Consider the following 27,358-nt stretch of genomic DNA (forward strand, 5'->3'; position numbering starts at 1 on the left):
TAGCCAGGCAACTCTTTGCATGCTGGCCGCAGCAGTGGAGCTGCAATCATGCATTACAATCGCTCCACTCTTTAAAAACATTTAGTGCGGGAAGCATCTGCAGATGCTGGTTTAAACTGAAGATGGTCACAAAGGACACCCACGCATTTTTCTAGTTTCCCTCTCCCCTGACTCAGTCTGAAGAAGGGTCTCGTCACGATACGCAAACCATTCCTTCCCTCCAGAGATGCTGCCTGTCCCGCTGAGTTTCCCCAGCATTTTGTCTACTTTTGAAATTTAGTATAGATTAGTTCGATGGTACAGCATGGAAACGTGACACTGACTAGCGATCACACTGTTCACTAGTTTAAGTTTGGAGATACAGCACGGAAACAGGCCAATTGGCCTCCCGAGTCCGTGCCAACCAGAGATCCCTGCACATTAACGCTATCCAACACACACTAAGGACAATTTACATTTATGCCAGGCCAATTAACCTACAAACCTGGAAGTCTGGAGTGCGGGGGGAAATCGGAGTACCTGGGGAAAACCCACGCAGGTCGCAGGGAGAACGTACAAACTCCGTACAGACAGCACTCGTAGCGAGAATCAAACCCGGGTCCCTGGCGCTGTGAAGCAGCAGTACTGCTCTGCCACTGTTTTGGGAGTTAATCGTTCGCCTTGATTCCAGGGTCTGCTCTCCGAGACGTACTTGGAAGCTCACAAGATCAGTCAGATGAATAAAACAGATGAGGACGAGTTGGGAACACAGGAGCTGAGTGAGGAAGAGCTGCGTCAAATCACGGGTAAGCGTGGCAATCGTGTGAGCGTGGCGATCGTGTGTGAGCGTGGCGGTCGTGTCGTGTGAGCGTGGCGGTCGTGTGTGAGCGTGGCGGTCGTGTGAGCGTGGGCGGTCGTGTGTGAGCGTGGCGGTCGTGTCGTGTGTGGGCGTGGCGGTCGTGTGTGGGCGTGGCGGTCGTGTGTGATCGTGGCGGTCGTGTGTGGGCGTGGCGGTCGTTGTGTGTGATCGTGGCGATCGTGTGTGCGTGGCGGTCGTGTGTGTGCGTGGCGGTCGTGTGTGAGCGTGGCGGTCGTGTGCGTGGCGGTCGTGTGTGTGCGTGGCGGTCGTGTGTGAGCGTGGGGATCGTGTGTGAGCGTGGGGGTCGTGTGTGTGCGTGGCGGTCGTGTGTGAGCGTGGCGGTGTGTGTGTGCGTGGCGGTCGTGTGAGCGTGGCGGTCGTGTGTGTGCGTGGCGGTGGTGTGTGTGCGTGGGGGTCGTGTGTGGGCGTGGCGGGCGTGTGTGAGCGTGGGGGGCGTGTGTGCGTGGGGGGCGTGTGTGTGCGTGGCGGTCGTGTGTGAGCGTGGCGGTCGTGTGAGCGTGGGGGTCGTGTGTGCGTGGGGGGATCGTGTGTGAGCGTGGGGGTCGTGTGTGAGCGTGGGGGGTCGTGTGTGGCGTGTGGAGCGTGGGGTCGTGTGTGAGCGTGGGGGTCGTGTGTGAGCGTGGCGGTCGTGTGTGAGCGTGGGGGTCGTGTGTGAGCGTGGGGGTCGTGTGTGGGCGTGGGGTCGTGTGTGAGCGTGGGGGCGTGTGTGAGTGGTGTGGGTCGTGAGCGTGGCGGTCGTGTGTGAGCGTGGCGGTCGTGTGTGAGCGTGGCGGTCGTGTGTGAGCGTGGCGGTCGTGTGTGAGCGTGGGGGTCGTGTGTGAGCGTGGGGGTCGTGTGTGAGCGTGGGGGTCGTGTGTGAGCGTGGCGGTCGTGTGGGGGTGGCGGTGTGCGTGGGGGCCGTGTGTGAGCGTGGGGGCCGTGTGTGAGGGTGGTGTGTGCGTGGGGGCCGGGGGTGAGCGTGGCGGCCGAGTGTGGGCGTGGCGGCCGGGGGTGAGCGTGGGGGTCGTGTGTGAGCGTGGCGGCGGGCGTGGGGGTCGTGTGTGAGCGTGGGGGTCGTGTGTGAGCGTGGCGGTCGTGTGTGAGCGTGGCGGTCGTGTGAGCGTGGTGATCGTGTGTGAATTGTCTGTGAGCGTAATGGTGTGAGTGTGGTGCCCTCGGAAATTCCGTGTACGTGTTGCGTGGATACATGCAGTCCTGAAGGTTTGTTCTGTGGGGTGAATGAATGGTGGGCACCAACAAGGTACAGGTTGGACAGGAGCTATTGTGGGGTGGATAAGGACCATTCTTCCGTCTAATATGCCATTGACATACAGACCAGCCTCCCCTTCCATCGACATTTTGCGCTGCCTCCTGGCTGTGTGTCTGTCCTTCTGCTCTGTGTTTCTGTCCCTGTGTGGTGAAGCGGTAGAGTTGCTGCCTCACAGTGCCAGAGACCCGGGTTCCATGCTGACCACAGGCGTTGCCAGTGCAGAGTTTATTCGTTGTCCCTGTGACCGCGTGGGTTTTCTCCTGGTGCTCAGGTTCCCTCCCACATTTCACAGGTTTGTTGGTTAATGGGCTTTCAATTAAGAATTATAAATGGCCCCTAGTGTGTCTGGTAGTGTTGGTATACGGGATGGCAGGTCGAGGCAGTCTCCGGGTGCTGAAGGGCCTGTTTCCGCACCATCTCTGGGGGAAAAAAAAATCTAGAACTAGTAGAAAAAACTACATTGTACATTTAAGCTACTCTCATTTATCTCATTTGGCACATTATCTATCTGAACATTTTCTATCCATGTATCTGTCCACATGTCTTTTAAATGGTGCGATTGTACCTGCATCAACTACCTCCTCTGGCAGCACGCCCCATACACCCACCACCCTCACTATGGAAAACGCTGATCCTCGGGTTCCTATTAAATCTCCCTCTCACCTTAAAGCTATAGTTTATTTGAGAGATACAGCTTGTAAACAGGCCTTTCGGCTCACTGGGTCTGTACATACTATCATTCATTGGTCACCTGTACATACTATCATTCCTACACACTTGTGGGCAAGTTACAGAAGCCAATTAACCTACAAACCTGCAGTTCTTTGGAATGTGGGACGAAGCCGGAGCCCTGGGAGAAGACCCCCGCGGTCACAGGGAGAACGTGCAAACACCACACAGACAGCACCTGTAGGCCGGATCGAACCCGGGTCTCCGGTGCTGTAAGACAGCAACTCTATGTAGTGCTCGAATACTCTTTTATCCCTAGAGCCCCAAGGCGGTAGAGTTTCTGCCTTACAATGCCAGTGACCCAGGTTCGATCCTGACTGTGGGTGCTACCTGTATGGACTCTGCACGTTCTCCCCGGGGCCCCCCTGGGTTTTCTCCGGGGGCCCCGGTTTCACCCCCCCCCCCCCCCCCCACACTCCAACAATGTACAGGCTTGTAGGTTCATTGTTTTCGGTAAAATTATAAATTGTCCAGCGTGTGTCGGATTGTGTTAGTGTGCGGGGATCACTGGTCGGCGTGGACCCGGTTCGCCGAAGGGCCAGTTTCCGCGCTGTATCCCTATACAAAACAAACAAAACAAACTGCAGGTGCCAGCTTAAACAAAAAAAAAGATACAGTTCTAGAGTAACTCGGCGGGTCAGGCAGCAATACTGGACGACATGGGTAGGTGATAGGCTCAAAATGCTGGAGTAACTCAGCGGGTCAGGCAGCATCTCTGGAGCGAAGGAATGGATGACGTTTTGGGACGTCACCAATTCCTTCTCTCCAGAGATGCTGTCAGTGCCGCTGAGTTACTCCAGCATTTTGTGTCTTATCTTCGATTTAAACCAGCGCCTGCAGATCTTTCCTAAGCATGGATAGGTGATGTTTTGTGTGACGACCCTCCTTCAGTTTGCGATTCGCTAGCCCTGGGCATTCACTCTGTCCGTGCTTTATTACAGAGGATGACTTCTACGAGAAGCTGGCAGCTTCAATTGCCCCCGAGATCTACGGCCACGAGGATGTGAAGAAGGTGCTGCTCCTACTCCTGGTCGGGGGGGTGAACCAGTCTCCGAAAGGGATGAAGATCAGAGGTGAGGGCTGCGGCAGGCAGGGCTTCTGCCCTTCCCTGAATACTTTATTGTCACGTGTGCTGAGGTGCAGTGAAAAGCTTTTGTTGCGTGGTAACCAGTCAGCAGAAGGACAATACATGTATACAATCGAGCTGTCCACAGTGTACAGATACATGATAAGGGAATAAGTGCCAGGTTAAGCCAGCAAAGTCTGATCTAAGACAGTCTGTTGGTCACCAATGAGGCAGATAGTAGTTCACGACTGCTCTCTGGCTGTAGTAGGTTGTTCATAAGGGATAGGAGCAGAATTAGGCCATTCGGCCCATCGAGTTTACTCCGCCATTCAATCATGGCTGGTCTATCTTTCCCTCTCGACTGTATTTTCCTGCCTCCTCCCCATAAATCCCTGATGCCCGCTCTAATCAAGAATGTCAATCTTTGCCATAAAAATATCCATTGACTTGGCCTCCACAGCTGTCTGGCAATGAATTCCACGGATTCATCACCCTCTGACTAAAAAAAAAAGATCCTCCTCATCTTCCTAAAGGAACATTCTTTTATGCTAAGGCTGTGACCTCTGGTCCTAGACTCTCCCACTAGTGTAAACATCCTCTCCATATCCACTCTATCCAAGCCTATCATTATTCTGTGAATTTCAATGAGGTCTCCTCTCCTCCTTCTAAACTCCACGAGTGGAGGCCCTGCGCTGTCAAACGCTCATCATATGTTAAACCACTCATTCCTGAGATAATTCTCGTAAAACCTCCTCTGGACTCTCTCCAGAGCCAGCACATCCTTCCTTGGAAATGGGGCCCAAAATTACTTGCAGTATTCCAAATGTGATGAGCCCAGTGCCTTATTTAGAGGTTGAGGTGTTTAATAACCTGATCGCTGTAGGAAAGAAGCTGCTCCTGAACGTATTTTACAGTTTTCAGGCTCCTGTGCCTTCTTCCTGATGGCAATGGTGAAATGAGTGTTCGTTGCTGCCATTTTGAGGCAGCGACTCCGATAGATCCCATTGATGGTGGTGATAGATCACTTGAGTATAGAAGTTGGGAGGTCATATTGGAGATGTATAAGCAGAGCTGCCAAGTAGTACGGATTTTCTGTATTTTGTACGGAAGTGGGAGAAGAATACGGATTTGCTTTGTAAAATACGGATTTTTTAAAAATCGGCCCGACTTCCTGTTTCATCTTGCTGCTTAAAAAAATGCAAGGATGTAAAAAGTCATACTGTAACTTTAAAATTATAGCAGATTAAATCTATTAGTGTTTTAAATTTCAAGATCTGGATGATTATTTTTGTAAGCTTTGATCTGCCTGTCTCGCTACAGGTTTAAACAGCGCGTTTAAACCTGTTTAGCGTGTGGGAATTTAAACGAACAGCACTATGGGTTCTAATTATAGCGCTATGGGTTCTAAGTATAACGCTATGGGTCACAGACTGTTTGGGGAGGGAGAAGGAGAGAGGGAGTGAGAGCGAGGGAAGGAATAAGAGAGGGAGGGAGGGAAAGAGGGAGGGAGATGGAGGGAAAGAGAGGAAGGAGGGAGAGAGAGTGAGGGAGGGAGAGGGAGGCTTCCAAAATGGCATCTACATCAACAGCAGTATACAAACATATGGCAATGAATGCACTGTCAAATAAGGTGCATAGAAGACATGTCAATTGGTAGCAAAGTTATGCATTCTTGTACTCTTACATGGGTACGACCGCACATAAAAAAACATTTTTTTTCAGCAAAATGGCACCACGTAAAAATACTGATTTTCTCAGCAAAATACTGATTTTCAGGTACTAGAATACTGAAATGCTCTGACAAAACTTGGCAACGGTGGTGGGTGTTTGGAACGAGCTGCCAGAGGTCAAGATCACAAAGTTTAAGAAACAATTAGGAACGTGGATGGGACAGGTTTGGAGGGATATGGGCCAGTAACAGGCAGGTGGGATTAGTGTAGATGGGACATGTTTTTCTGATAGGCCTGTTTCCAAACTGTTTCACTCAGATTGAAGATGCACATCACAGGCGTAGTGCTAAAGTTGGGTGGTGGAAGGGCCTCATGTCATGTCAGCCTCATGTACAGAAGCAGCAGGCTTTGGGTCTTGTTTGGCTCCACCACCTCCACAGGCCACTGGCAACGTCCGCTACAGAATAGTCCCATCAGAGCTGATCTCTCCCCCCTTGTTATTTTCAGGAAACATCAACATCTGCCTGATGGGAGATCCCGGTGTGGCCAAGTCCCAGCTGCTCTGCTACATTGACCGGCTCGCTCCAAGGAGTAAGTGTCCACTCCACTTACAGTGGTTGCCATGTGTGGGGTCAGGGCGGGTCTGGGGCTCTTACCCGGGGGCGAGTTAACGTGTGTGGTTGTCCGTGTATCTCTGTCCCTGTGTGTGTGTCTTTCCCTGTATGTCTGTCCGCATGTGCGCCTCTGTCCGCATGTGTGCCTGTCTCTGTCTGCGTGTCCGTCTGTGTGTGTCTCTGTCTTTGTGTGCAAGTGTCTGTCGGTCTGCGCATGTGCCTGTCTACGTGTGTGCGTGCCTGTGCGTAAAGCTAGCCTACGGTCCTGAGATTTGTGCTGCTTAAATCTAATGCGTTTCAGTGTACCAGGCTCACACATTGCAGTGCGGAATAGAGTCTAGTCTATTAGAGGCATACAGCACAGATAAAGCCCCTACAGCCCAACTCCTCCATATCTTACTACTACCATCTCTGGCACCGCTCCACTGTTTGAAAAATTAACTTCCCGTCAGGACCCTTTATAACTCATCCTTCTACCTTTATACCCCAGCCCACTTGTTTTTGACAACTCTATCATGGGGAAATAGTGTTATCCCACTTTCTCATCCACTCTACACGCTCGGGCCAATTAACCTACAAACCCACGTGTCTTTGGGATGTGGGAGGAGGCTGGAGCACCTGGTGAAAGCCCCGCGTACAAGCTACACACATCTGAACGGTCCTTCCATAAGCTAGGGTTCTGTCCAATTCACCTCTATCGCATTGTGGCCATTGGGCTTTGTCTCTGAAACTGGTGCGCTGCAATGCTGAGAACTATATTCTGCACTCGGTATCTTCCCCATTGCTCCACCTATTGTACTTGAGTTTGACATGATTGTGTTTATTTACGGCACATCTGTGCTGTTTGGGCAGCATGCAGAGCAAAGCTTTTCACTGAGTTCATAAGTGATGGGAGCAGAATTAGACCATTCGGCCCATCAAGTATACTCTGCCAGTCAATCATGGCAGATCTATCTCTCCTTCCGATTACCCCTGACACCCGTACTAATCAAGAATCTAGCTATCTATCTCTGCAGTAAAAATATCCATGGACTTCCAATGAATTCCACAGATTCACCACCCTCTTGACTCCTTTCTAAAAGTGCTTCCTTTTACGCTGAGGCTGAGGCCTCTGGTTCCTAGACTTTCTAGTGGAAACCTCCCATCTGTATCCGCTCTATCTCGGTCTTTCACTGTTTTTTGATGGTGATATGTACAATACAAACCAACCCACCACCACAACACAAGGTAAAACAAATATTCTTAAATTCTGAATATTATATAACTATTTCGCAATCCCTGTTAAGGATGCATTCCACCCCCCCGCGGTCCCGGAAATCCCACAGGGTGCCCGTGGACAACCGCGTAGACCCTTTCTAAAACCACCCGGACGCAGCCATAACCCTGGGAACGAGGCTTGGGCAGAGCCCTCTTCTGCCTGGCGCCTTGACTCGTGGATGGCCAGGGCCTGGAGCAACCCCATCAGGACATCTTCAGCCCTACCTAGTCCCCTATGCACAGTGTGTCCAAAGATGAGGATGGTGGGTGAGAAATGCAGCCAGTAGGCAAGGAGCAGCCCCTTTAGGTGTTGGTGGTGGACACAAACTGCTGGAGTAACTCAGCGGGGACAGGCAGCATCTCTGGAGAGAAGGAATGGGTAACATTTTGGATCAAGACCCTTCTTCAGACTGTTACTCCAGCATGTACACAAAAATGCAGGAAAAATTCAGCGGGTGCAGCAGCATCTATGGAGCAAAGGACATAGGCAACGATTCGGGCCGAAACCCTTCTTCAGAAGGGTTTCGGCCCGAAAGGTTGCCTTTACAGTCTGAAGATGGGTTTCGGCCCAAAACGTTGCTTATCTCCTTCGCTCCATAGAAGCTGCTGCACCCGCTGAGTTTCTCCAGCATTTTTGTGTACCTTTGATTTTCCAGCATCTGCAGTTCCTACTTAAACACTTTGTTACTCCAGCAGTTTGTGTCTACCTTTGATTTAAACCAGTATCTGCAGTTCCCCCCTACACCTTTAGATATTGGAACAGGGGCTGTTACCTCACACATTCCATGTACACGTGGAACACAGACTCTTCCAGCCCACAAATGCGGCAGGCGGCTGGCGAGTCTGAGCCGCGGTAGAAATCGGTTGCACGGGACTCCTCGGTTCAGCACCAGGCCTTTCACTGTTGTGGTCGCGCTGGGATGCGTGAGTGACAATAATGAATCTGAACCTGCAGGTCAGTACACGACGGGCCGCGGTTCCTCGGGCGTGGGCCTGACGGCGGCTGTGATGAAGGACACGGTGACGGGTGAGATGATTCTGGAGGGTGGCGCGCTGGTGCTGGCCGACCAGGGCATCTGCTGCATCGATGAGTTCGACAAGATGATGGACACTGACAGGACTGCCATCCATGAGGTGATGGAGCAACAGACCATCTCCATCGCAAAGGCAAGTACCCTCCAACAAGAAGTGTCTCCTCCTCATGTACCCAGTCCTGCCAGTTGTACAGGGCCCTGGTGAGACCACACCTGGAGTATAGTGTGCAGTTTTGGTCTCCAAATTTGTGGAAAGACTTTCTTGCTATTGAGGGAGCCCAGTGTAGGTTCAGGAGGTTAATTCCTATGTTGATCGAATGGAGCAGCTGGGCTTGTATACACTGGAATTAAGAAGGATGAGAGGGAATCTTATTGAAACCTCCACCTCCACCGCCTCCAGTTTAAATTCCATTTGGAATATTTTGGAGGACCAAGAAACCAAGAACCAACCAAGAAACATATAAGATTATTAAGGGTTTGGATTTGCTAGAGGCAGGAAACATGTTCCCGATGTTGGGTGAGTCCAGAACCAGGGGCCACAGTTCAAGAATAAGGGGTAGGCCGTTTAGAACGGAGATGAGGAAACACTTTTTCACCCAGAGGGTTGTGAATTTGGAATTCTCTGCCTCAGAAGGCAGTGGAGGCCGATTCTCTGGATGCTTTCAAGACAAAGTTAGATAGAGTTCTTCAAGGTAGCGGGGTCAGGGGATATGGGGAGAAGGCAGGAACGGGGTACTGATTGTGGATGATCAGCCATGATCACAGTGAATGGCGCTGCTGGTTAAAGGGCCGAATGGCCTACTCCTGCACCTATTGTCTAAAACTGCTCATAATACTCCCAATGCAGTCTTTATTGAGCCTCATAGCACCAGTCTCTCTTAAAATACAGTGTGGAAACGGGCTCTTCAGTCAAACCTGCCCACACCGACCAACATGTCCCATTCTACACTATTCCCACCTGCCTGTGTTTGGCCCATTTCTGAATTGAATCCTTTATTCATCATTCAGACCTTTCGGTCTGAACGAAATGTCGTTGCCTGCAGCCATACATATAATAATAAACAACCTCCACAGTGAGTTCACCAAGCATCTCCTCACTGTGCTGGAGGCAAAAGTCTTAGGGTTGCTGTCTCTTCCCTCCTCTTCTCCCACTGCGCTGAAGCGATACCCCACCGGGCAATGGTAAGCCAGTCCCGCGGTTCAAGCTCCGTGGGCCCGGGGGTGGTCGTAGATGCCGCCCTCCAGTCCAGCGGACGTAGTTGTTACCGCGGGAGCTCCGGAAAACAGGCTTCGACCTGTGACCCGCGAGCTCCCGACAATGTCATCCACTGGCCCGCGGCCAAGCCCCGGATTCAGGTCACCGCCGCCTCAGCCACCGGAGCACCGTTTCCGCCCCCACGGGAGCGTCTCAGCCCCGCCGCGGGCCGCCCCCACGGGAGCACCTTCCAGCCGGGACCGAGGCCGCCCACACAGGAGTGTCTCAGCCCCGCGCCTTTTCTCTCCAAACCTCTCAAATTGTTTCTTAAACTTTGTGACTCACCTGCCTCAACTACCTCCCCTGTCACCCACCAACGTTTGTGTGAAAAAGTTACCCCTCGGATTCCTATAAAATCTCCCCCCCCCCCCCCCCCCCCCCATCTCGCCTTCAACCCATGTCCTCTGGTTCTCGATTTCCCCTATTCCGGGCAGGAGAAGCACCTTATATCAAGAAGGGTCTCAACCCAAAATGTCACCCCTTTCTCTAGAGATGCTGTCTGGCCCGCTGAGTTACTCCAGCATTTTGTATCTATCTATGATCAATGGTTTCTTTATTGTCATGTATACAGTGATTACAGTATTGTTGTGTATACGGTGCATACAGCAAGACTATCCCCGTACACAAGTTCATAATCCCCGAACAGACGTTCACCTCACTTTAGGGTGTCGCAGCGGTAGTGTTGCTGCCTTACAGTGAAAGCAGCGCCGGAGACCCGGGTTCCATCCCAACCACATGTGCTGTCTGTGCGGAGTTTGTCCGTTCTCCCCGTGACCCGCATGAGTTTTCTCCGAGATCTTCGGTTTCCTTCCACACTCCAAAGATATACAGGGTTGTAGGTTAATTGGCTTGATAAATGTAAAAAAGTGTGTGTAGGATAGTGTTAATACGCGGGGATCGCTGGTCACGCGGACCTGGTGGGTCGAACGCCCTGTTTAACTAAACTAAATAAGTGATGGGAGAAGAATTCGGCCATTCGGCCCATCAAGTCTACACCTTTCAATCATGGCCACTCGGCCTATCTTTCCACCTCAAGTCCATTCTCTGGCTTCTCCCCATAACCCCTGACACCTGTACTAATCAAACATCTGTCTATCTCTGGCGTAAAAATATCCATTGACTTGGCCTCCACCGCCGTCAATGTGGCAATGAATTCCACAGATTCACCGTCATCGAACTAAAGAAATTCCTCCTCATCTCTTTCCGAAAGGGACGTCCTTTAATTCTGAGCACTGAGGCAGCAACTCTACCACTGCGCCACTGTGTAGCCCCAGTTGCTGTTTATTTTTGCCCAAAAAACCTGAACGGATTGCCAGGAGTCCCTTGGTGGGTAGAAGGGTCTCAACCCGAAACAACACCCATTCCCATCACCATGCACTGGCATTTAGAAGGATGAGAGGGGAGGGGATCTTATAGAAACATGTTAAAAAAAAAAAAAGGGGGAGTAAGCCATTTAGGACTGATATGAGGAAAGTTGTGAACCTCAGAGTTGTGAATCTGTGGAATTCTCTGCCACATAAGGCAGTGGAGGCCAATTCACTGGATGTATTCAAGAGATAGTTAGATTTAGCTCTTGGGGCTAAGGGAATCGAGGGATATGGGGAGAAAGCAGGAACAGGGTACTGATTTTGGATGATCAGCCATGATCATGTTGAATGACGGTGCTGGCTTGAACGGCCTACTCCTGCACCTGTTCTCTATGTTTATAGAGATGTGGCCTGTCCCGTTGAGTTTACTGCGGCATATTGTGTCCGTCTTCAGTGTAAACCAGTGTCTACAGCTCCTTGCTTCGGTTGCCGGGGGGTGGTTCTGGTTGGGTTGAACGCGTCCGGGATGGTTGTCGCGGTGACGGGTGCCTCTCGTTCCAGGCCGGCATCATGACCACGCTGAACGCACGCTGCTCGATCCTGGCCGCCGCCAACCCCGCCTACGGCCGCTACAACCCCAAGAAGACCATCGAGCAGAACATCCAGCTTCCCGCCGCCCTGCTGTCCAGGTTCGACTTGCTCTGGCTCATTCAGGACAAGCCCGACCGGGAGAACGACCTGAGGTTTGTACACCTGTATCCAGTTCTAGAAGCAGAATTAGGCCATTCGGCCCATCGGGTCAACTCCGCCATTCAATCACGGCTATGGTCATGGGATTAGGAGGCAGAGACCACCCATGATTGAAAGGCAGAGTGGACTCGATGGGCCGAATGGCCTAATTCTGCTCCTATAACTTGTGAACTTGTGAATCACCCTTTTCTAATAACCCTTTCCACGCACTGGGGCCCTGTTCCCCATTTCCTACCACTCAGCCAACTACCCTGGTCGTCTGTAGAGGAAGGAACTGCAGATGCTGGTTTACACCAAAGATAGACACAAAATTATGGAGTAGCTCTGCGGGGACAGGCAGCATCTCTGGAGAGAAGGAATAGATGACATTTTGGGACGAGACTCTTCTTTAGACAGAGTCAGGGGGAGGGGAAACGACAGATATAGACGGTGATGTAGAAAGATATAGAACAAATGAATAAAAGATATGCAAAAATTAACGATGATCAAGGAATGGAGCTCACAGTGATCCATTATTGACACAAGACCGTCTGAAGAAGGGTCGCGACCCAAAACGTCACAAATTCCTTCTCTACAGAGATGATGCCTGTCCTGTTGAGTTACTCCAGCGTTTTGTGTCTATCCTTGGGATCTTTCGCATAAACCTCTGGACTCTCTCCAGTGTCAGCACATCCTTCCTCAGATATGGGTCTCAGAACTGCTGAGCCGTAGGATGGAAACAGGCCCTTTGGCCCAACTTGCCCACACCGACCAACATGTCCCATCTACACTAGTCCCACCTGCCTGCGTTTGGCCCATATCCCTCTAAACCTGTCCCATCCATCTACCTGTCTAATTGTTTTTTGAAGGTTGTGCTAGAACCTGCCTCAACAACCTCCGACAGAAACCTATTCCATACTCTCACTAAGGTGGATGTGGAGAGGATGTTTCCACTAGTGGGAGAGTCTAGGACCAGAGGTCGTAGCCTCAGAATTAAAGGAATTTATTTTAGGAAGCAGAAATTCCTTCAGTCAGGGTGGTCAATCTGTGGGATTCTTTGCCACAGAAGGCTGGAGGCCAAGTCAGTGGATATTTTTAAGGCAGAGGAGATAGATAGATAGATTCTTGAATAGTACAGGTGTCAGAAGTTATGGGTAGAAGGCAGGAGAATGGGGTTAGGGGGGAGAGAGAGATCAGCCATGATTGAATGGGGGAGAGGGAGATCAGCCATGATTGAATGGCGGAGTAGACTTGATGGGCTGAATGGGCTATTTTTACTCCGTTCTTCTCTTTGACCTCTTGCCTGACAAAGTAACCCTCAGTTTCCTATAAAATCTTTCAGCCCCCCCCCCCCCCCCCCCCCCCCCCCCCCCACCTTAAACCAATGTCCTAATGTTCTGGATTCCCCCACTCTGGGCAAGAGACTCTGTGCATCCACCCAATCTATTCATGGCATCAGTAATAATATATCCACTCGATAAACAGGGAGGGTGGGGATTATCCCGTGGCTAGATGCCAGCCGTGATGGGAAGTCTGAAGGGGGAATGAATGGTGGTGTTAGAGGAGCAGAGAGGCGAGAGGGACAGAAACCTGGTCTTTAAAGGGTCTGGTTTTGGCGAGCGGTTGAGTCAATCCACATTTTATTTTAGTTTGCAAGTTAGTTTGTTTTAGTGGGCGGCACGGTGACAAGAGTGGTAGAGTCGCTGCTTTACAGCGCCAGAGACCCGGGTGTTATCTGTAGGTACGTTCTCCCCGTGGCCTGCGTGGGTTTCCTCTGGGTGCTCCGGTTTCCTCTCACACTCCAAAGATGTGCAGGTTTGTAGGTTAATTGGCTTGGTATTAATATAAATTGTTCATCGTGTGTGTAGGCTAGTGTTAATGTGCGGGGACCGCTGTTCGGCGCGGACATGGTGGGCCGAAGAGCCTGTTTCTGCGCTGTATCTCTAAGCTAAAAAATGAAGATTCTCTTCCACCTTCACCACCTATGTCCTCTGGTTCTCGATTCCCCCACTCTGGGCAAGAGATTCTGTGCATCCACCCGATCTATTCACAGCATCAGCATGAAAGAAAACTTGCGGGGAATATAAAAACTGACTGTAAATGTTTCTTAAGTATGTGAAAAGGAAAAGTGTAGGTCCCTTACAGTCAGAGACAGGTGGATTTATATTGGGAAACATGGAAATGGCAGAACAGTTAAATGAGTACTTTGTTTGTGTCTTCCTTAGTGAAGACAGAACCAATCTCCCGGAAATACTAGGGGTCTGATGATCTAGTGGGAGGGAGGAACTGAATAGAATCCACATTAGTCAGAAAATGGTGCTAAGCAAACCGTTGGGACTGAAGGCAGATAAATCCCCAGGGCCGGATGGTCTGCATCCCAGATTACTCGAGGAGGTGGCCCTAGAAATCGTGGATGCATTGGTGATCATTTTTCATTGTTGTCTCCACTGGATCAGTCCTGTGGATTGGAGGGTAGCCAATGTAACTCCACTTTTTATGAAAGGAGGGAGAGAGAAAACGGGGAATTATAGACCAGTTAGCCTTACATCAGTTGTGGGGAAGATGCTGGAGTCGATTATTAAAGATGTTATAGCAGCGCATTTGGAAACCAGTGACAGGATTGGTCAAAGTCAGAATGGATTTATGAAGGGGAAATCATGCTTGACTAATCTTTTGGAATTTTTTGAGTAGAATGGATACGGGAGAGCCAGTGGATGTGGTGTATCTGGACTTTCAGAAAGCCTTTGATAAGGTCTCACAAAAGAGATTAGTGTGCAAAATGATATTGGGGGTAGGGTATTGATATGGATAGAGAACTGGTTGGCAGGTAGGTAACAAAGAATAGGAATTGACGGGTCCTTTTCAGAATGCCAGGCAGTAACTAGTGGGGTGCCCCAAGGCTCGGTGCTGGGACCCCAGTTGTTTACAATATATATTAATGATTTAGAGAAGGGTATTAAATGTAACCTCTCTAAGTTTGCGAATGACACAAAGCGGGGTGGCAGTGTGAACTGTGAGGAGTATGCTATTAGGCTGCAGGATGACTTGGATAGGTTGGGTAAGTGGGCAGATGCATGTTTAATGTGGATAAATGTGATGTTACCCACTTTGGTGGCAAGAACAGGAAGGCAGATTATTATCTGTAGTGTCAGATTAGGAGAAGGGGAGGTGCAACAAGACCTGGGTGTGCTTATACATCAGTCACTGAAAGTAAGCATGCAGGTACAGCAGGCAGTGAAGAAAGCTAATGGCATGTTGGCCTTCATTGCGAGAGGATTTGAGTTTAGCTGCAAGGAGGTCCTACTGCAGTTGTACAGGGCCCTGGTGGACCACACCTGGAGTATTGTGTGCCATTTTGGTCTCCTTATTTGAGGAAGGACATTATTGCTATTGAGGGAGTGCAGCGTAAGTTTACCAGGTTAATTCCTGTGATGGCGGGACTGACGTATGAAGAAAGAATGGGTCGACTGGGCTTGTATTCACTGGAATTTAGAAGGATGAGAGGGGATCTTATAGAAACATAAAATTCTTCGAGGATTGGACAGGGTCGGTGCAGGAAAAATGTTCCCGATGTTGGAGGATTCCAGAACCAGGGTCACAGTTTAAGAATAAGGGGTGGGCCATTTAAGACTGAAATGAGGAAAAAACCTTTTCACCCAGAAAGTTGTGAATCTGTTGAGTTCTCTACCACAGAAGGCAGTGGAGGCCAATTCATTGGAGAATTTTCTAGAGAGAGTTGGATTTAGCTCTTGGGGCAAAGGGAATCGAGGGATATGGGGGAAAAAGCCAGAACCGTCTACTGATTTTGGATGATCAACCATGATCATATTGAAAGGTGGTGCTGGTTAGAAGGGCCAAATGGCCCACTCCTGCGACTATTAGTCTATGTTTCTATACCCAACCGATAAACAGCGAGGGTTAGGATTATCCTGTGGCTAGATGCCAGCCGTGATAGGAAGACTGGAGGGGGCATGAATGGTGGTGTTAGAGCAGAGAGGCGAGGGGTCAGAGATACCTGGCATTTAAATGGCCTTGGTTTGGAGAGCAGTCGGTCAATCCAAATGTTATATTAGTTTGCAAGTTAGTTTGTTTTAGTGGGCGGCACGGTGACTGTTGCTGCTTTACAGTGCCAGTGACCCAGGTTTGATCCCGACTACGGGTACTGTGTGCACGTACGTTCTCCCCATGACCTGCGTGGGTTTTCTCAGAGATCTTCTGTTTTCTCCCACAGTCCAAATGACATAAAACATAGTCGGTTAATTGGCGTGTGGGATCACTGATCGGTGAGTGTTCGGTGGGCCAAAGGGCCTGTTTCTGTGCTGTATCTCCAAACTAAACTAAAAAATAGTGGTTGAACTCGCAGAATTTGAAGAGATTGCAGAGGGTGGAAACTTGATCAAAACATAATGCGCTGGAGTAACTTGGCGGGTCAAGGTGGGATTGGGTGGTTGCTGTTTCGGGTCGAGACTGAAGGCTCACGAAGTGTCCCGACCAAAAAACTTTATTTTAGTGTAGTTTATTGTCACGTGTACTGAGGTACAGTGAAAGGCTTTTGTTGCGTGCTGACCAGTCAGCAGCAAGACAATGCATGATTACAGTCACTTCATTTACAGTGTGCAGAGAGAGCGATTGTAATGAGTTTGTGGATCTGCTTCTGTGGCTAGCATGCAAATAGTCGCCTGGGTTGGTGATGGTCTGTGACGTGAATCGAGAGGTGATTCCCGCAGTTCTGACCTTGTTTAGCTGCGTGCGGTGGGGTGGCCTGTGCCTGACGTTCTGTCCTTTACCCCTCAGGCTCGCTCAACACATCACATATGTCCATCAGCACTGCAAACAGCCCCCCTCCCAGTTCAAGCCGCTCGACATGAAGCTCATGAGGTACCGTATCGTCTGTCTGCGTCGTCTGCGTCGTCTGTCCGTCTGCCTGCCTCGTCTGGCCCTCTGTCCGTCTGCCCGCGTCCTCTGTCCGTCTGCCCGCGCCCTCTGTCCGTCTGCCCGCGTCCTCTGTCCGTCTGCCCCGCGTCCTCTGTCCGTCTGCCCGCCTCCTCTGTCTCTGTCCGCCTGCCCGCGTCCTCTGTCCGTCTGCCCGCGTCCTCTGTCCGTCTGCCCGCCTCGTCTGTCCGTCTGCCCGCGCCCTCTGTCCGTCTGCCCGCGCCCGCTGTCCGTCTGCCCGCGCCCGCTGTCCGTCTGCCCGCGCCCGCTGTCCGTCTGCCCGCGCCCGCTGTCCGTCTGCCCGCGCCCGCTGTCCGTCTGCCCGCGTCCGCTGTCCGTCGTCTGCCCGCGTCCGCTGTCCGTCTGCCCGCGTCCGCTGTCCGTCTGCCCGCGTCCTCTGTCCGTCTGCCCGTCTCTTCTGTCCGTCCGTCTGCCCGCGTCCGTCTGCCCGCCTCGTCTGCCCGCGCCTCTCTGTCCGTCTGCCCGCGTCTTCTGTCCGTCTGCCCGCCTCGTCTGTCCGTCTGCCCGCGTCCTCTGTCCGTCTGCCCGCCTCGTCTGTCCGTCTGCCCGCGTCCGCTGTCCGTCTGCCCGTCTCGTCTGTCCGTCTGCCCGTCTCGTCTGTCCGTCTGCCCGCCTCGTCTGTCCGTCTGTCCGCCTCGTCTGTCCGTCTGCCCGCCTCTTCTGTCCGTCTGCCCGCCTCGTCTGTGTCTGCCCGCCTCTTCTGTCCGTCTGCCCGCCTCTTCTGTGTCTGCCCGCCTCGTCTGTCCCCGTCTGTCTGCGTCTGCCTGCCTCCCTCCGCCTGTGCCCATGTGACATCGTCAGGTCTGTTTCTTCTGGTGCGTGTAGGCTGACCACATGTGATGTCATACAGCATGGAACAGGCTCTTCGGCCCAACACGTCCGTGCTGACCACACCGCCCCGTTTACGCTAGTCCCACCTGCCCGCGTTTGGCCTACGTCCCTCTAAACCTTTCCTCTCTCCATCTGAATGTCTGTTAAATGCTGTTACCTTACCAGTGTTCCTCTCTCTCCCTCCCCTCCCGTTCAGACGCTACATCACGCTGTGCAAGAAGAAGGAGCCGGTGATTCCCGAGTCGCTGTCTGACTACATCACCGCCGCCTACGTGGAGATGAGGAAGGAGTCGAGGGTCAACAAGGACACCACCTTCACCTCGGCCAGGACCCTGCTGTCCATTCTGCGTATCTCCATCGCCCTGGTGCGTACCCCGACATGCAGAGCACCCCCATATCCCACCTCCCCTTCACTCCAGCCTCAGGCTGGGTGACCACGATGTGTGGAGGGAATGTTTCCACCAGTGGGAGCATCGAGGACCAGAGGGCACTACCTCAGGATAAATGGATCTACCTTTAGCAAGATGAGGAGGAGACAGCAAGAAATTGCAGGGAGGTGTGGATGCAGCCCAGACCATCACACGAACCTTGTTGGATGTCTGCGCATGACTGGTTCATAAGTGATAGGAACAGAATTAGGCCATTCGGCCCATCAGGTCTACTTCGCCATTCAATCGTGGCTGATCTGTCTTTCCCTCTCAACTCCATCCTCCTGCCTTCTCCCCATAACCCCGAACACCCGTACTAATCAAGAATTTGTCTATCTCCACCTTAAAATACCCAATGGCATGGCTTCCACCGTCGTCTGTGGCAACGAGTTCCACAGATTCACCACCCTCAGGTTACAGAAGTTCCTCCTCGTCTCTGTTCTAAAGATACTTCCTTTTATTTGAAGTGGTGCCCTCTGAACCAAGACTCCCCCACTAGGGGTTTAATATGAGGGGCGAAAGATTTAATAAGGACCTGAGGGGTAGCGTTTTCACACTGTGGTGTATGGAGCGAGCTGCTGGAGGAGGTAGTTGAGGCAGGGACCATCACTATGTTTAAGAAACATTTAGTTTTTAAAAAGGAACTGCAGATGCTGGAAAAACAAAGGTACACAAAAATGCTGGAGAAACTCAGCGGGTGCAGCAGCATTAATCAAGCGAAGGAAATAGGCAATGTTTTGGGCCGAAACGTCTGAAGAAGGGTTTCGCCCCAAAACGTTGCCTATTTCCTTCGCTCCATAGATGCTGCTGCACCCGCTGAGTTTCTCCAGCATTTTTGTGTACCTTAAGAGACATTCAGACAGGTACGTGGATAGGACTGGTTTGGAGGGATGTGGGCTAAATGCAGGCAGGTGGGACTAGTGTAGATGGGACATGTTGGAGGGTGTCAGAGCTGTCAAGTAGTACGGACTTTCTGTATTTTGTTAGGAAATGCGATTAGAATACGAATGTACGATTTTGTGTTGTTAAATACGGATTTTAAATACAGAGTTCAGTTCAGTGTGATGAAGGGTCTCGACTAGAAACGTCACTCATTCCTTCTCTCCAGAGTCGCTGCCTGTCCCACTTCAGGTTTAAACACAGCGCTGTCAGTTTAACGCGTGGGAATTTAAAAAAAAAAGTGCTGTGGGTTCTAAATAAAGCGCTCCAGGCTGGAGTGCTATGGGCTTTACACATAGTGCTATGACCACAATGCTATGGGTCACAGACTGTTCAGGAAAATTCTCGTATAACAATGAGTCTTTGGAATTCTCTTTTTCAATGGAAGTTGAGACTTTGATCATTTTTCGGGCAATGGTAGAATTCTGGATATGGCTAGTGGAGAAACGTTGCAGTTGCATTGGGATTGGCCTTGATTTTATAGAATGGTGGGTGGGCTCAAGGGGAAGAGAGGGAGGGGAGGGATAGGGAGGAGAGAGAGGAAGACGGGGAGGGAGAGGGGGGGAGAGGGAGAGAGAGCGAGGGAGGCTTCCAAAATGGCTTCTACATCATCTGGTGCTAAAAGCAGGAAGCAGCCTTTCAAACAGCAGTATACAAAGAGATGACTATTATTGCAGTCAAGTAAGGTGCGTAGAAGACATGTCAATTGGTAGCAAAGTTATGCATTCTTGTACTCTTACATGGGTATGACTGCACAAAAAAAAACTTTTTCAGCAAAATGGCACTGCATAAAAATACTGATTTCCTCTGCAAAATACTGATTTTCAGGTACTAGAATACTGAAATGCTCTGACAAAACATTGCAGCTCTGGGGTGTGGGCAAGTCGGGCCAAGGGCCTGTTTCCACGTTCTATGACTGTCTCTATGACTAGTGGGATAGTTTAGGACCAGAGGCCATAGCCTCAGAATTAAAAGACTTACCTTTTTGGAGGGAGATGAAGAGGAATTTCTTTAGCCAGAGGGTGGTGAATCTGTGGAACTCATTGACACAGACCAAGTCGATTGATATTTTTAATATGGAGATTGACACAATCTTGTTTGTACTGGTGTCAGGGATTATGGGGGGGGGGGAAGGCAGGAGAATGAGGTTAGAGCGGGAAATCATGCCGTGATTGAATTGGGGGGGGTGAACTTGATGGGCCAAATGGCCTAATTCTGTTCCAATGGCTTATGAAATGCCCTCTCCGCATCCACTTTACCCAGGCCTTTCACTATTCAGTAAGATGACGCATCTCTGATGCAGAAGTTTAGTTTAGTTCCCGAGATACAGCGTGAAGACAAGCCCTTCAGCCCACCGGGTCCGCGCCGACCATCGATCACCCCGTACGCCGTGTAGTGAGCAGAGGCTGGGCCATGAATATAGACTTCTCTAATTTCCAAGTAAATCTTGCTTTCCCTCTCTCTCGTCTCTCCCCATTCCCTGTTGATTGTCCCCTGATTTAATTTTATCTCTATGCTTAGTTGTCGCTAAGTCAGCTGTTCTACGTTTTTTCCTTGATCCCTGTCCCCTTTGATGTCTCGCTTTCACACCATGCCCTTCCTTATCTCTGTGTCTCCCTCTCCCCTGATGCTCAGTCTGAAGAAGGGTCTCGACCCGAAACGTCGCCCACTCCTTCTATCCAGGGATGCTGCCTGCCCCGCTGAGTTACTCCAGCATTTTGTGTCTTTCATCTTCTGGGTCAGTGTTGCTTGTCTATGGGCAGTGATGGTGTTAAAGTGCTGACAGTGCAGATAGTAAAGACACAGTATCTACTGCACTGTGGGCATTTGCAGCACCACACAGCCAAGCCTAACATGCCGCTCGCTGCCTGTCATCAGCTCCTGAATGAAGTGCCCTCATTACTTTACTTTAGACGTACAGCGCTGAAACAAGCCCACCGAGTCTGCGCCGCCCAGCGATCACCCCGTACACTCGCACTATCACCCCGCACTGTCCCACACAACTAGGGGCCATTTACAATTTTTAACGAAGCCAATCAACCTGCACGTCTTTGGGAGTGCAGGAGGAAGCCGGAGCACCCAGAGAAAACCCACGCAGGTCACGGAAAATGTACGAACTCCGTACAGACGGCACCCGTAGTCAGGATGGAACCTGGGTCTGGCGCTGCGAGGCAGCAACTCTACAGCTGCGGAGAAAAGGAATAGGTGAGGTTTCAGGTCGAGACATGAAACGTCACCCATTCCTTTTCTCCAGAGATGCTGCCTGTCCTGCTGAGTTGCTCCAGGTTTGGATTTAAACCAGCAGTTCCTTCCATCACAGCTCAACCACTGTGCAGCCCTGCCAGCCCTTAGCTTAGTTTGTCCCGAGCAGTTGTGTCCTGGCAGCTCTTCAGAAGCATCGTTCCCTGCACTGTGTATCCTAATGATCTGCTGCTGTGTGTTACTTGGCCGGCACAGTTGCCTTTTGCAAGTCTGGCTACAGGAGGTCATGGGCTGTACTTGAGCTGCTGGTTGCAGCCAAGTGGTTGTCTTCACGTCAGACAAACCTCATTTAAAGCAGTATCCCTCAGTTTAGCTTATTAGCGTGGAAACAGGCCTTTCAGCCCGCTGGGTCCACGACAACTATCGCTTACATGGAAACAGTTTTTCCCCCCGAGACTGCTCTAAGACAACTTTTTTCCAAAGTAATTTCTAAGTAGTTCTCCATTTCCTGATTGCAATCAACGAAACAGGCCCTTCGGCCCACTGATTCCACGACTGCCCTCGATCATCCCATCACATTAGTTCTATTTTACCCACTTTCCGATCCACTCACCAACACCGTGTGAGTTTTCTCCGGGTGCTTCGCTTTCCTCCCACATTCCAAAGACGTACAGGTTTGTAGGTTAATTAGCTTCTGTAAACTGTAATTTGTGCCTAGTGTTTGTAGGATAGTGGTAGTGTATAGGTGATGGCTGGTCGGCGCGGGCTCGATGGGTCGAGGGGCCTGTTTCCGCACTGTATCTCTAAAGTTCTTTGTGGCAAATCCGTCAGCAGTTTGGCGCAACAGGTAGAGCCGCTGCATCACAGCGCCAGAGAGACAGACCCTGGTTCGATTCTGACTTTGGGTGCTTTCTGTGTGTGGAGTTTGCATGTTCTCCATGTGACCGCGCGGGTTCCCTCCCCATGGATTTGGAAGTTGGGTTGAGCATTGTTTCTGTCTCGTTGCTCCTGTCTGGTGATCACAAGGCTGCAGAGATATCATCGAGTGAAAGCCATAGCGCGGAAACCACAGAGTCCACAGCGATCCCCATACACACTAGCACTATCCAACACACACTAGAGACAGTTTACAGAAGCCAAAGAGCCTGCAATCCTGCATGTCTTTGGTGTGGCAGGAAACCAGAGCACCTGGAAAAGCCCCACAAGGTCACAGGGAGAATATGTACTCTTTATATTAATTTTTTGGGGTGTGCGTGTGTTTTCACACATACATAAACACGCATGTGTGTGTGTGTATATATATATATATATATGTGTGTGTGTGTGTGTGTATATATATGTGTGTGTCTACATCTATATATGTGTGTATATATATATATATGTGTGTGTGTGTGTGTATATATGTATACACACACACACCTAAACACACACACACACACAAAATAGGGCGGCATGGTGGTGCAGCGGTAAAGTTGCTGCCTTGCAACGCCAGAGACCCGGGTTCCATCACGACTACGGGTGCTGTCTATACGGAGTTTGTACGTTCTCCCCGTGACCTGTGTGGGTTTTCTCCAAGATTGTCGGTTTCCTCCCACACTCCAAAGGCGCACAGGTTTGTAGGTTATTTGGCTTGGTATGAGTGTGAATGGTCCCTAGTGTGTGTGTAGGATGGTGTTAGTGTGCGGGCATGGCTGGTGTCGGTGGGCCGAGGGGCCTGTTTCCGCGCTGTATCTCTAAACTGAATGAAAATATACACACAGACAGACAGCACCTGAGGTCAGGATGGAACCTGGGTTTCTGGCGCCGTGATTCATCAGCTCCACCCGCAGTGAGCCGCCAATTCCACCAAAGGTTCAGAGCGCTCTCGAGATCTAGTCCCCTGGAGTTCCAAAGTGCTGTTAGTGCAGGTAGTACTGTTCAAATCTACTGCAGTATAAGCACTTATAGAGCTCCGGGGGCAAGGGCAACAATGTATGATTACGAGGATGTTGCCAGGACTAGAGGGTCTGAACTATAGGGGGAGGTTGAGCAGGCTGGATCTCTATCCCTTGGAGCGCTGGAGGATGAGGGGTGATCTTACAGGTGTATAAGATCATGAGAGGAGTAGATCGTGTTGGGACCGTGGTCTCTTGCTCAGAGGATATATGTTCAAGGTGAAGGGAAAAGATTTAATAGGAACCTGAAGGGTAACTTTTTCACACAAATGGTGTGTGTGTGTGTGTGTGGGACAAGCTGCCAGAGGAGGTAGTTGAGGCTGGGACTGTCCCAATGTTTAAAAAACAGTTGGATAGGTACGTAGATATGACAGGTTTGGAGGGATATGGACCAAGTGCAGGCAGGTGGGACTTGTGTAACAGGGACATGTTGGCCGGAGTGGGCAAGTTGGGCCAAAGGGCCTGTGTCCACACTGCAACACTCTATGCTGTAGCAACCTCCCCCTTCAGGGGCACCCAGAGCCACAGTTGCCTAATGTGGGGTCGCTGGTCGATCCACACGCCCAAGCAAGACTACAGCTGGAGCCCCTGCAGCAGCCTGGACCGGGCACCGCTCGCTCATAACACCTAGAGCGCAAACTGGACAAAGCCTGGCGCCTCTTGCACGCGGGGTCAGTGAGCTATTTCTGTACAAATTGCTGATCCGGGAATGTGCTTAGGTCTGGCAATACTCTACCACGAACGTTTGTCGGGAGTTTAGGTTATTGTCACGTGCATCGAGTTACAGTGAAAAGCTCTTGTTGCATGCTAACCAGTCGGTGGAAAGACAATACATAATTAAAATCAAGCCGTCCACAACGTACAGACATGATAATAAGGGAATAGCGTTTAGTGCAAGGTAAAGTCCGATCGAAGACCGTCCACGGGTGTCTTCAATGAGGTAGATGGGAGGTCAGGACCGCTCTTGTTGGTGGGGTGGTTCAGTCGCTTGTTAACATCTCGAGGTGCGTGTGTTTTTACACTTCCACATCTTTTGCCCGATGGGAGAGGATGAGGGAGTGGCCGGGGTGCGACTGGTCCTTGATTTATGCTGCTGGCCTTGCCGAGGCAGCGTTAGTTGTAGATGGGATCAATGGAAGGGAGGTTGGCTTTGTGTGATGGTCTGGGCTGTGCCCACAATTCTCTGCAATTTCTTGCGGTCTTGGACGGAACGGTTCCCAAACCGTGCTGTGATGCATCACGATAAAATGTCCCAGTCTCCCACCCTGAGCTCTCTCTCTGAGTGGGATGTATTTCCCCCTTCTCTCTGTCTCCACCAATCTCTCTCCTTTGGTTGCACCTATTGGAATCTGGTGTTGCTGTTGCCCTTGTCTCCACAAACTGGTCTCTTAAGGCCTCTCCCTCTGTTTGTCCCTCTCTCCGTCTGTCTCCCTCTCTCTCTCTCTCTCTCTCTCTCAGCCTCTCTTCATCCCCTCCCACCCCCCTGAGCTCTGTCCCCCTGGGTTACACGGTTTATAACCTGGCATTGCCACTGCTCCTGTCTCTGCAGGCTCCCCCCTCCATTTCCCCCCCACCCTGATTTCTCTCTCCCACCCTCCCTTTCTCTCGCTTCCTCCCTCCCTTCCTCTCTTTCCCCCCCCCCCCCCCTTTGGTTTCACCACTTGAAATCTAGTGTCGCTGGTCTGGGTCTCCCCTCCCCCCCCCCCCCCCCCCCCTCTCTGTGGGTTACACTGCTTGTAATCGGCCATTGACCTTGCCCCTGTCTCTCTGGGTCCCCTGTCCCCGAGCTCTCTCCCACTTTGTGCCTACTGTAATGTGCTGCTGCCTCTGCCCCTTGTCCCCACAGTCTGGGTCTCCCGTGACCTCTCACTCTGTCTCCCCCTGTGTTACAGGGTTGGTAACCTTGCATTGCCTCTGCCCCTTGTCCCCACAGGCTCGCCTTCGCCTGGTCGATACGGTGGAGAAGGAAGATGTGAACGAGGCGATGAGGCTGATGGAGATGTCCAAGGACTCTCTCTGTGGAAACCGCGACCAGACCACCAGGTGAGAATTCATCCCCTCCTCCCCCCCTTAACACTTTAGAGATACAGTGCGGAAACGTGCCTTTCGACCCACCGCGTCCGCGCCGACTAGCGATCCCCGCACACTGACATTATCCTACACACAATGGGAACAATTTACCATTTTTACTGAAAGCCAAATTCCAAAACCTGTACGTCATTGGAGTGTGGGAGGACACCAGAGCACCCTGGGACAACCCATGCTGGTCACAGGGAGAACATACAGATAGCACCCGTAGTCAGGGTTGAACCTGGGTCTGTGGCGTTGGGAGGCAGCAGCTCTACTGCTGCGTCAACCCTGTTTCTTTGCTCTACGATTCTATCCCATGGTGGGGCGGGGAACATGTGCTTCCTCCAGTCTGCTTCACCTCTCATGAAGGAGGGGGAGAAGATCAAAAACTAGATGGCATAACGTTAAGGTGAGGAGAAAAATTCAAAGGGGATGCACAGGGCAATTTATTTTCACACAGGGTGGTGGGTGCCTGGAACGCGCTGCCAGGGGTGGTGGTGGAGGCAGATACCATGGTGGCGTTTAAGAGCTTTTGGACAAGCACATGGATATGCAGGGATATGGATCACGTGCAGGCAGTGGAGAACAGTTTAACTTGTTGTCGTGTATAGTACGGACTTTAGTCAGAGGGGAGTTAATCTGTGGAACGCATTGTCACTAAGGGCTGTGGAGGCCAAGTCTGGATATTTTTATGGCACAGACAGACAAGTTCTTGATTAGAACGCCTGTCAAGGGTTTACGGGGGAGAAGACAGGAGGCAGAGATCAGCCACGATTGAATGGCGAAGTGGACTCGATAGACATTAGGTGCAGGAGTGGGCCATCCCCAATCAGCACCCCGTTCCTGCCTTCTCCCCATATCCCCTGACTCCATTATCTTTAACAGCCCTATCTAGCTCTGTCTTGAAAGTATGCAGAGAACCGGCCTCCATCACCCTCTGAGGTAGACTCACAACTTCCACAGACTCACAACTTTCTGTGAGAAAAAGTGTTTCCTCGTCTCCATTCTAAATGGCTTACCCCTTAGTCTTAAACTGCGGCCCCTTGTTCTGGACTCTCCCAACATCGAGAACATGTTTCCTGCCACTAGCATGTCCAAACCCTTAATAATCTTATATGTTTCAATAGTCAAGCATGATTTCCCCTTCGTAAGGGCAGAATGGCCTAATTCTACACCTATAAACTTGTCACCCTTCATGCTCCAGGGAATAGAGTCCCCACCCAGCCCAACCTCTCCCTGTAGCTCAGGACCTGGTGACATCCTGGTAAGTTTTCTCCGTGTGTGTGTGTGGTTTCTCAGGTCTCGGCGCCCAGCAGACATGATCTTCGCCACCATCCGGGAGATGGTTCCGGGAGGTGCCGGCCGTACGGTCAAATACTCCGAGGCCGAACAGCGTTGTGTCTCCAAGGGCTTCACCCCGGCCCAGGTGGAGAATGCACTGGAGGAGTACGAGGAGCTCAACGTCTGGCAGGTGAACCAAGCCCGCACCAAGATCACCTTTGTCTGAGCCGCTGGTGGGTCTTGTCTCCACGCCTTGTCCCCACCCGCCCCGTTTTACATTGGCGCACCCTGCCTCCTGCAGTCCCCATCAGTGCCACGTCCCCACTCGCTTGCTCGCTCCTTCTTCAGCTGTCGTAAAGGTTTCGGGATGTTTTCGTTAATAAAATGTATTTTTGCCTTTTTCCCCCCCCACCCCCTCTCGTTATTTATTCGAATGCGTCATGGTCTGAAAAGTCTCACGTTCCTCGGTGGTCGAGGGGTGACTGAGGCCATTGTGCCGTGGCTAGTGTTAGAGTCGTGCAGTGCGGAACATACCCTTTACCCCAACTTTCCCACTCCGACCAACATCACCCGTCTACACTAGTCCCACCTGCCTGCGTTTGGCCCAAATCACTCCAAACCTGTCCTATCCACGTACCTGTCTAAATGCTTCTTGAACATTGCGATAGTAGCTATCTCAACTACCTCCTCTGGCAGCGTGTTCCATACACCCATTATCACCCTTTGTGTGAAAAAAGTGACCCCTCTGATTCCTATCAAATCTTTTCCCTCTCCCTTTAAATCTACGCCCACTCATCCTCGAATCACCGACACTGGGAAAGAGACTGCACATCTATCTGATCCATTCCTCATGATTCAAAAGTTTCAAAGGTCTTTTATTGTCACATGTACCAATTAAGGTACAGTGATATGCGAATTACCATACAGCCATACGAAAAAAAACACATCTAT

The 27,358-nt window shown here is 51.0% G+C and overlaps 1 protein-coding gene across 1 annotated transcript in view; it reads left to right on the plus strand.

Annotated features, from left to right (window-relative positions):
* Positions 1-26,816, plus strand: part of mcm7 (minichromosome maintenance complex component 7) — a 46,703-nt gene extending 19,887 nt beyond the window's left edge. The window contains exons 9-17 of the mRNA XM_055630852.1: positions 671-785; positions 3,779-3,910; positions 6,081-6,164; positions 8,400-8,611; positions 11,602-11,783; positions 16,564-16,647; positions 17,750-17,918; positions 24,990-25,099; positions 26,426-26,816. Of these exons, the coding sequence (XP_055486827.1) occupies positions 671-785; positions 3,779-3,910; positions 6,081-6,164; positions 8,400-8,611; positions 11,602-11,783; positions 16,564-16,647; positions 17,750-17,918; positions 24,990-25,099; positions 26,426-26,633 (1,296 nt within the window). The 3' untranslated portion in view covers positions 26,634-26,816. The remainder of the gene's footprint in view (positions 1-670; positions 786-3,778; positions 3,911-6,080; positions 6,165-8,399; positions 8,612-11,601; positions 11,784-16,563; positions 16,648-17,749; positions 17,919-24,989; positions 25,100-26,425) is intronic.
* Positions 26,817-27,358: the final 542 nt, after the last annotated feature.

The sequence above is a fragment of the Leucoraja erinacea genome, unplaced genomic scaffold (genome assembly GCF_028641065.1).
Source record: "Leucoraja erinacea ecotype New England unplaced genomic scaffold, Leri_hhj_1 Leri_54S, whole genome shotgun sequence".
NCBI classification, from domain to species: domain Eukaryota; kingdom Metazoa; phylum Chordata; class Chondrichthyes; order Rajiformes; family Rajidae; genus Leucoraja; species Leucoraja erinaceus.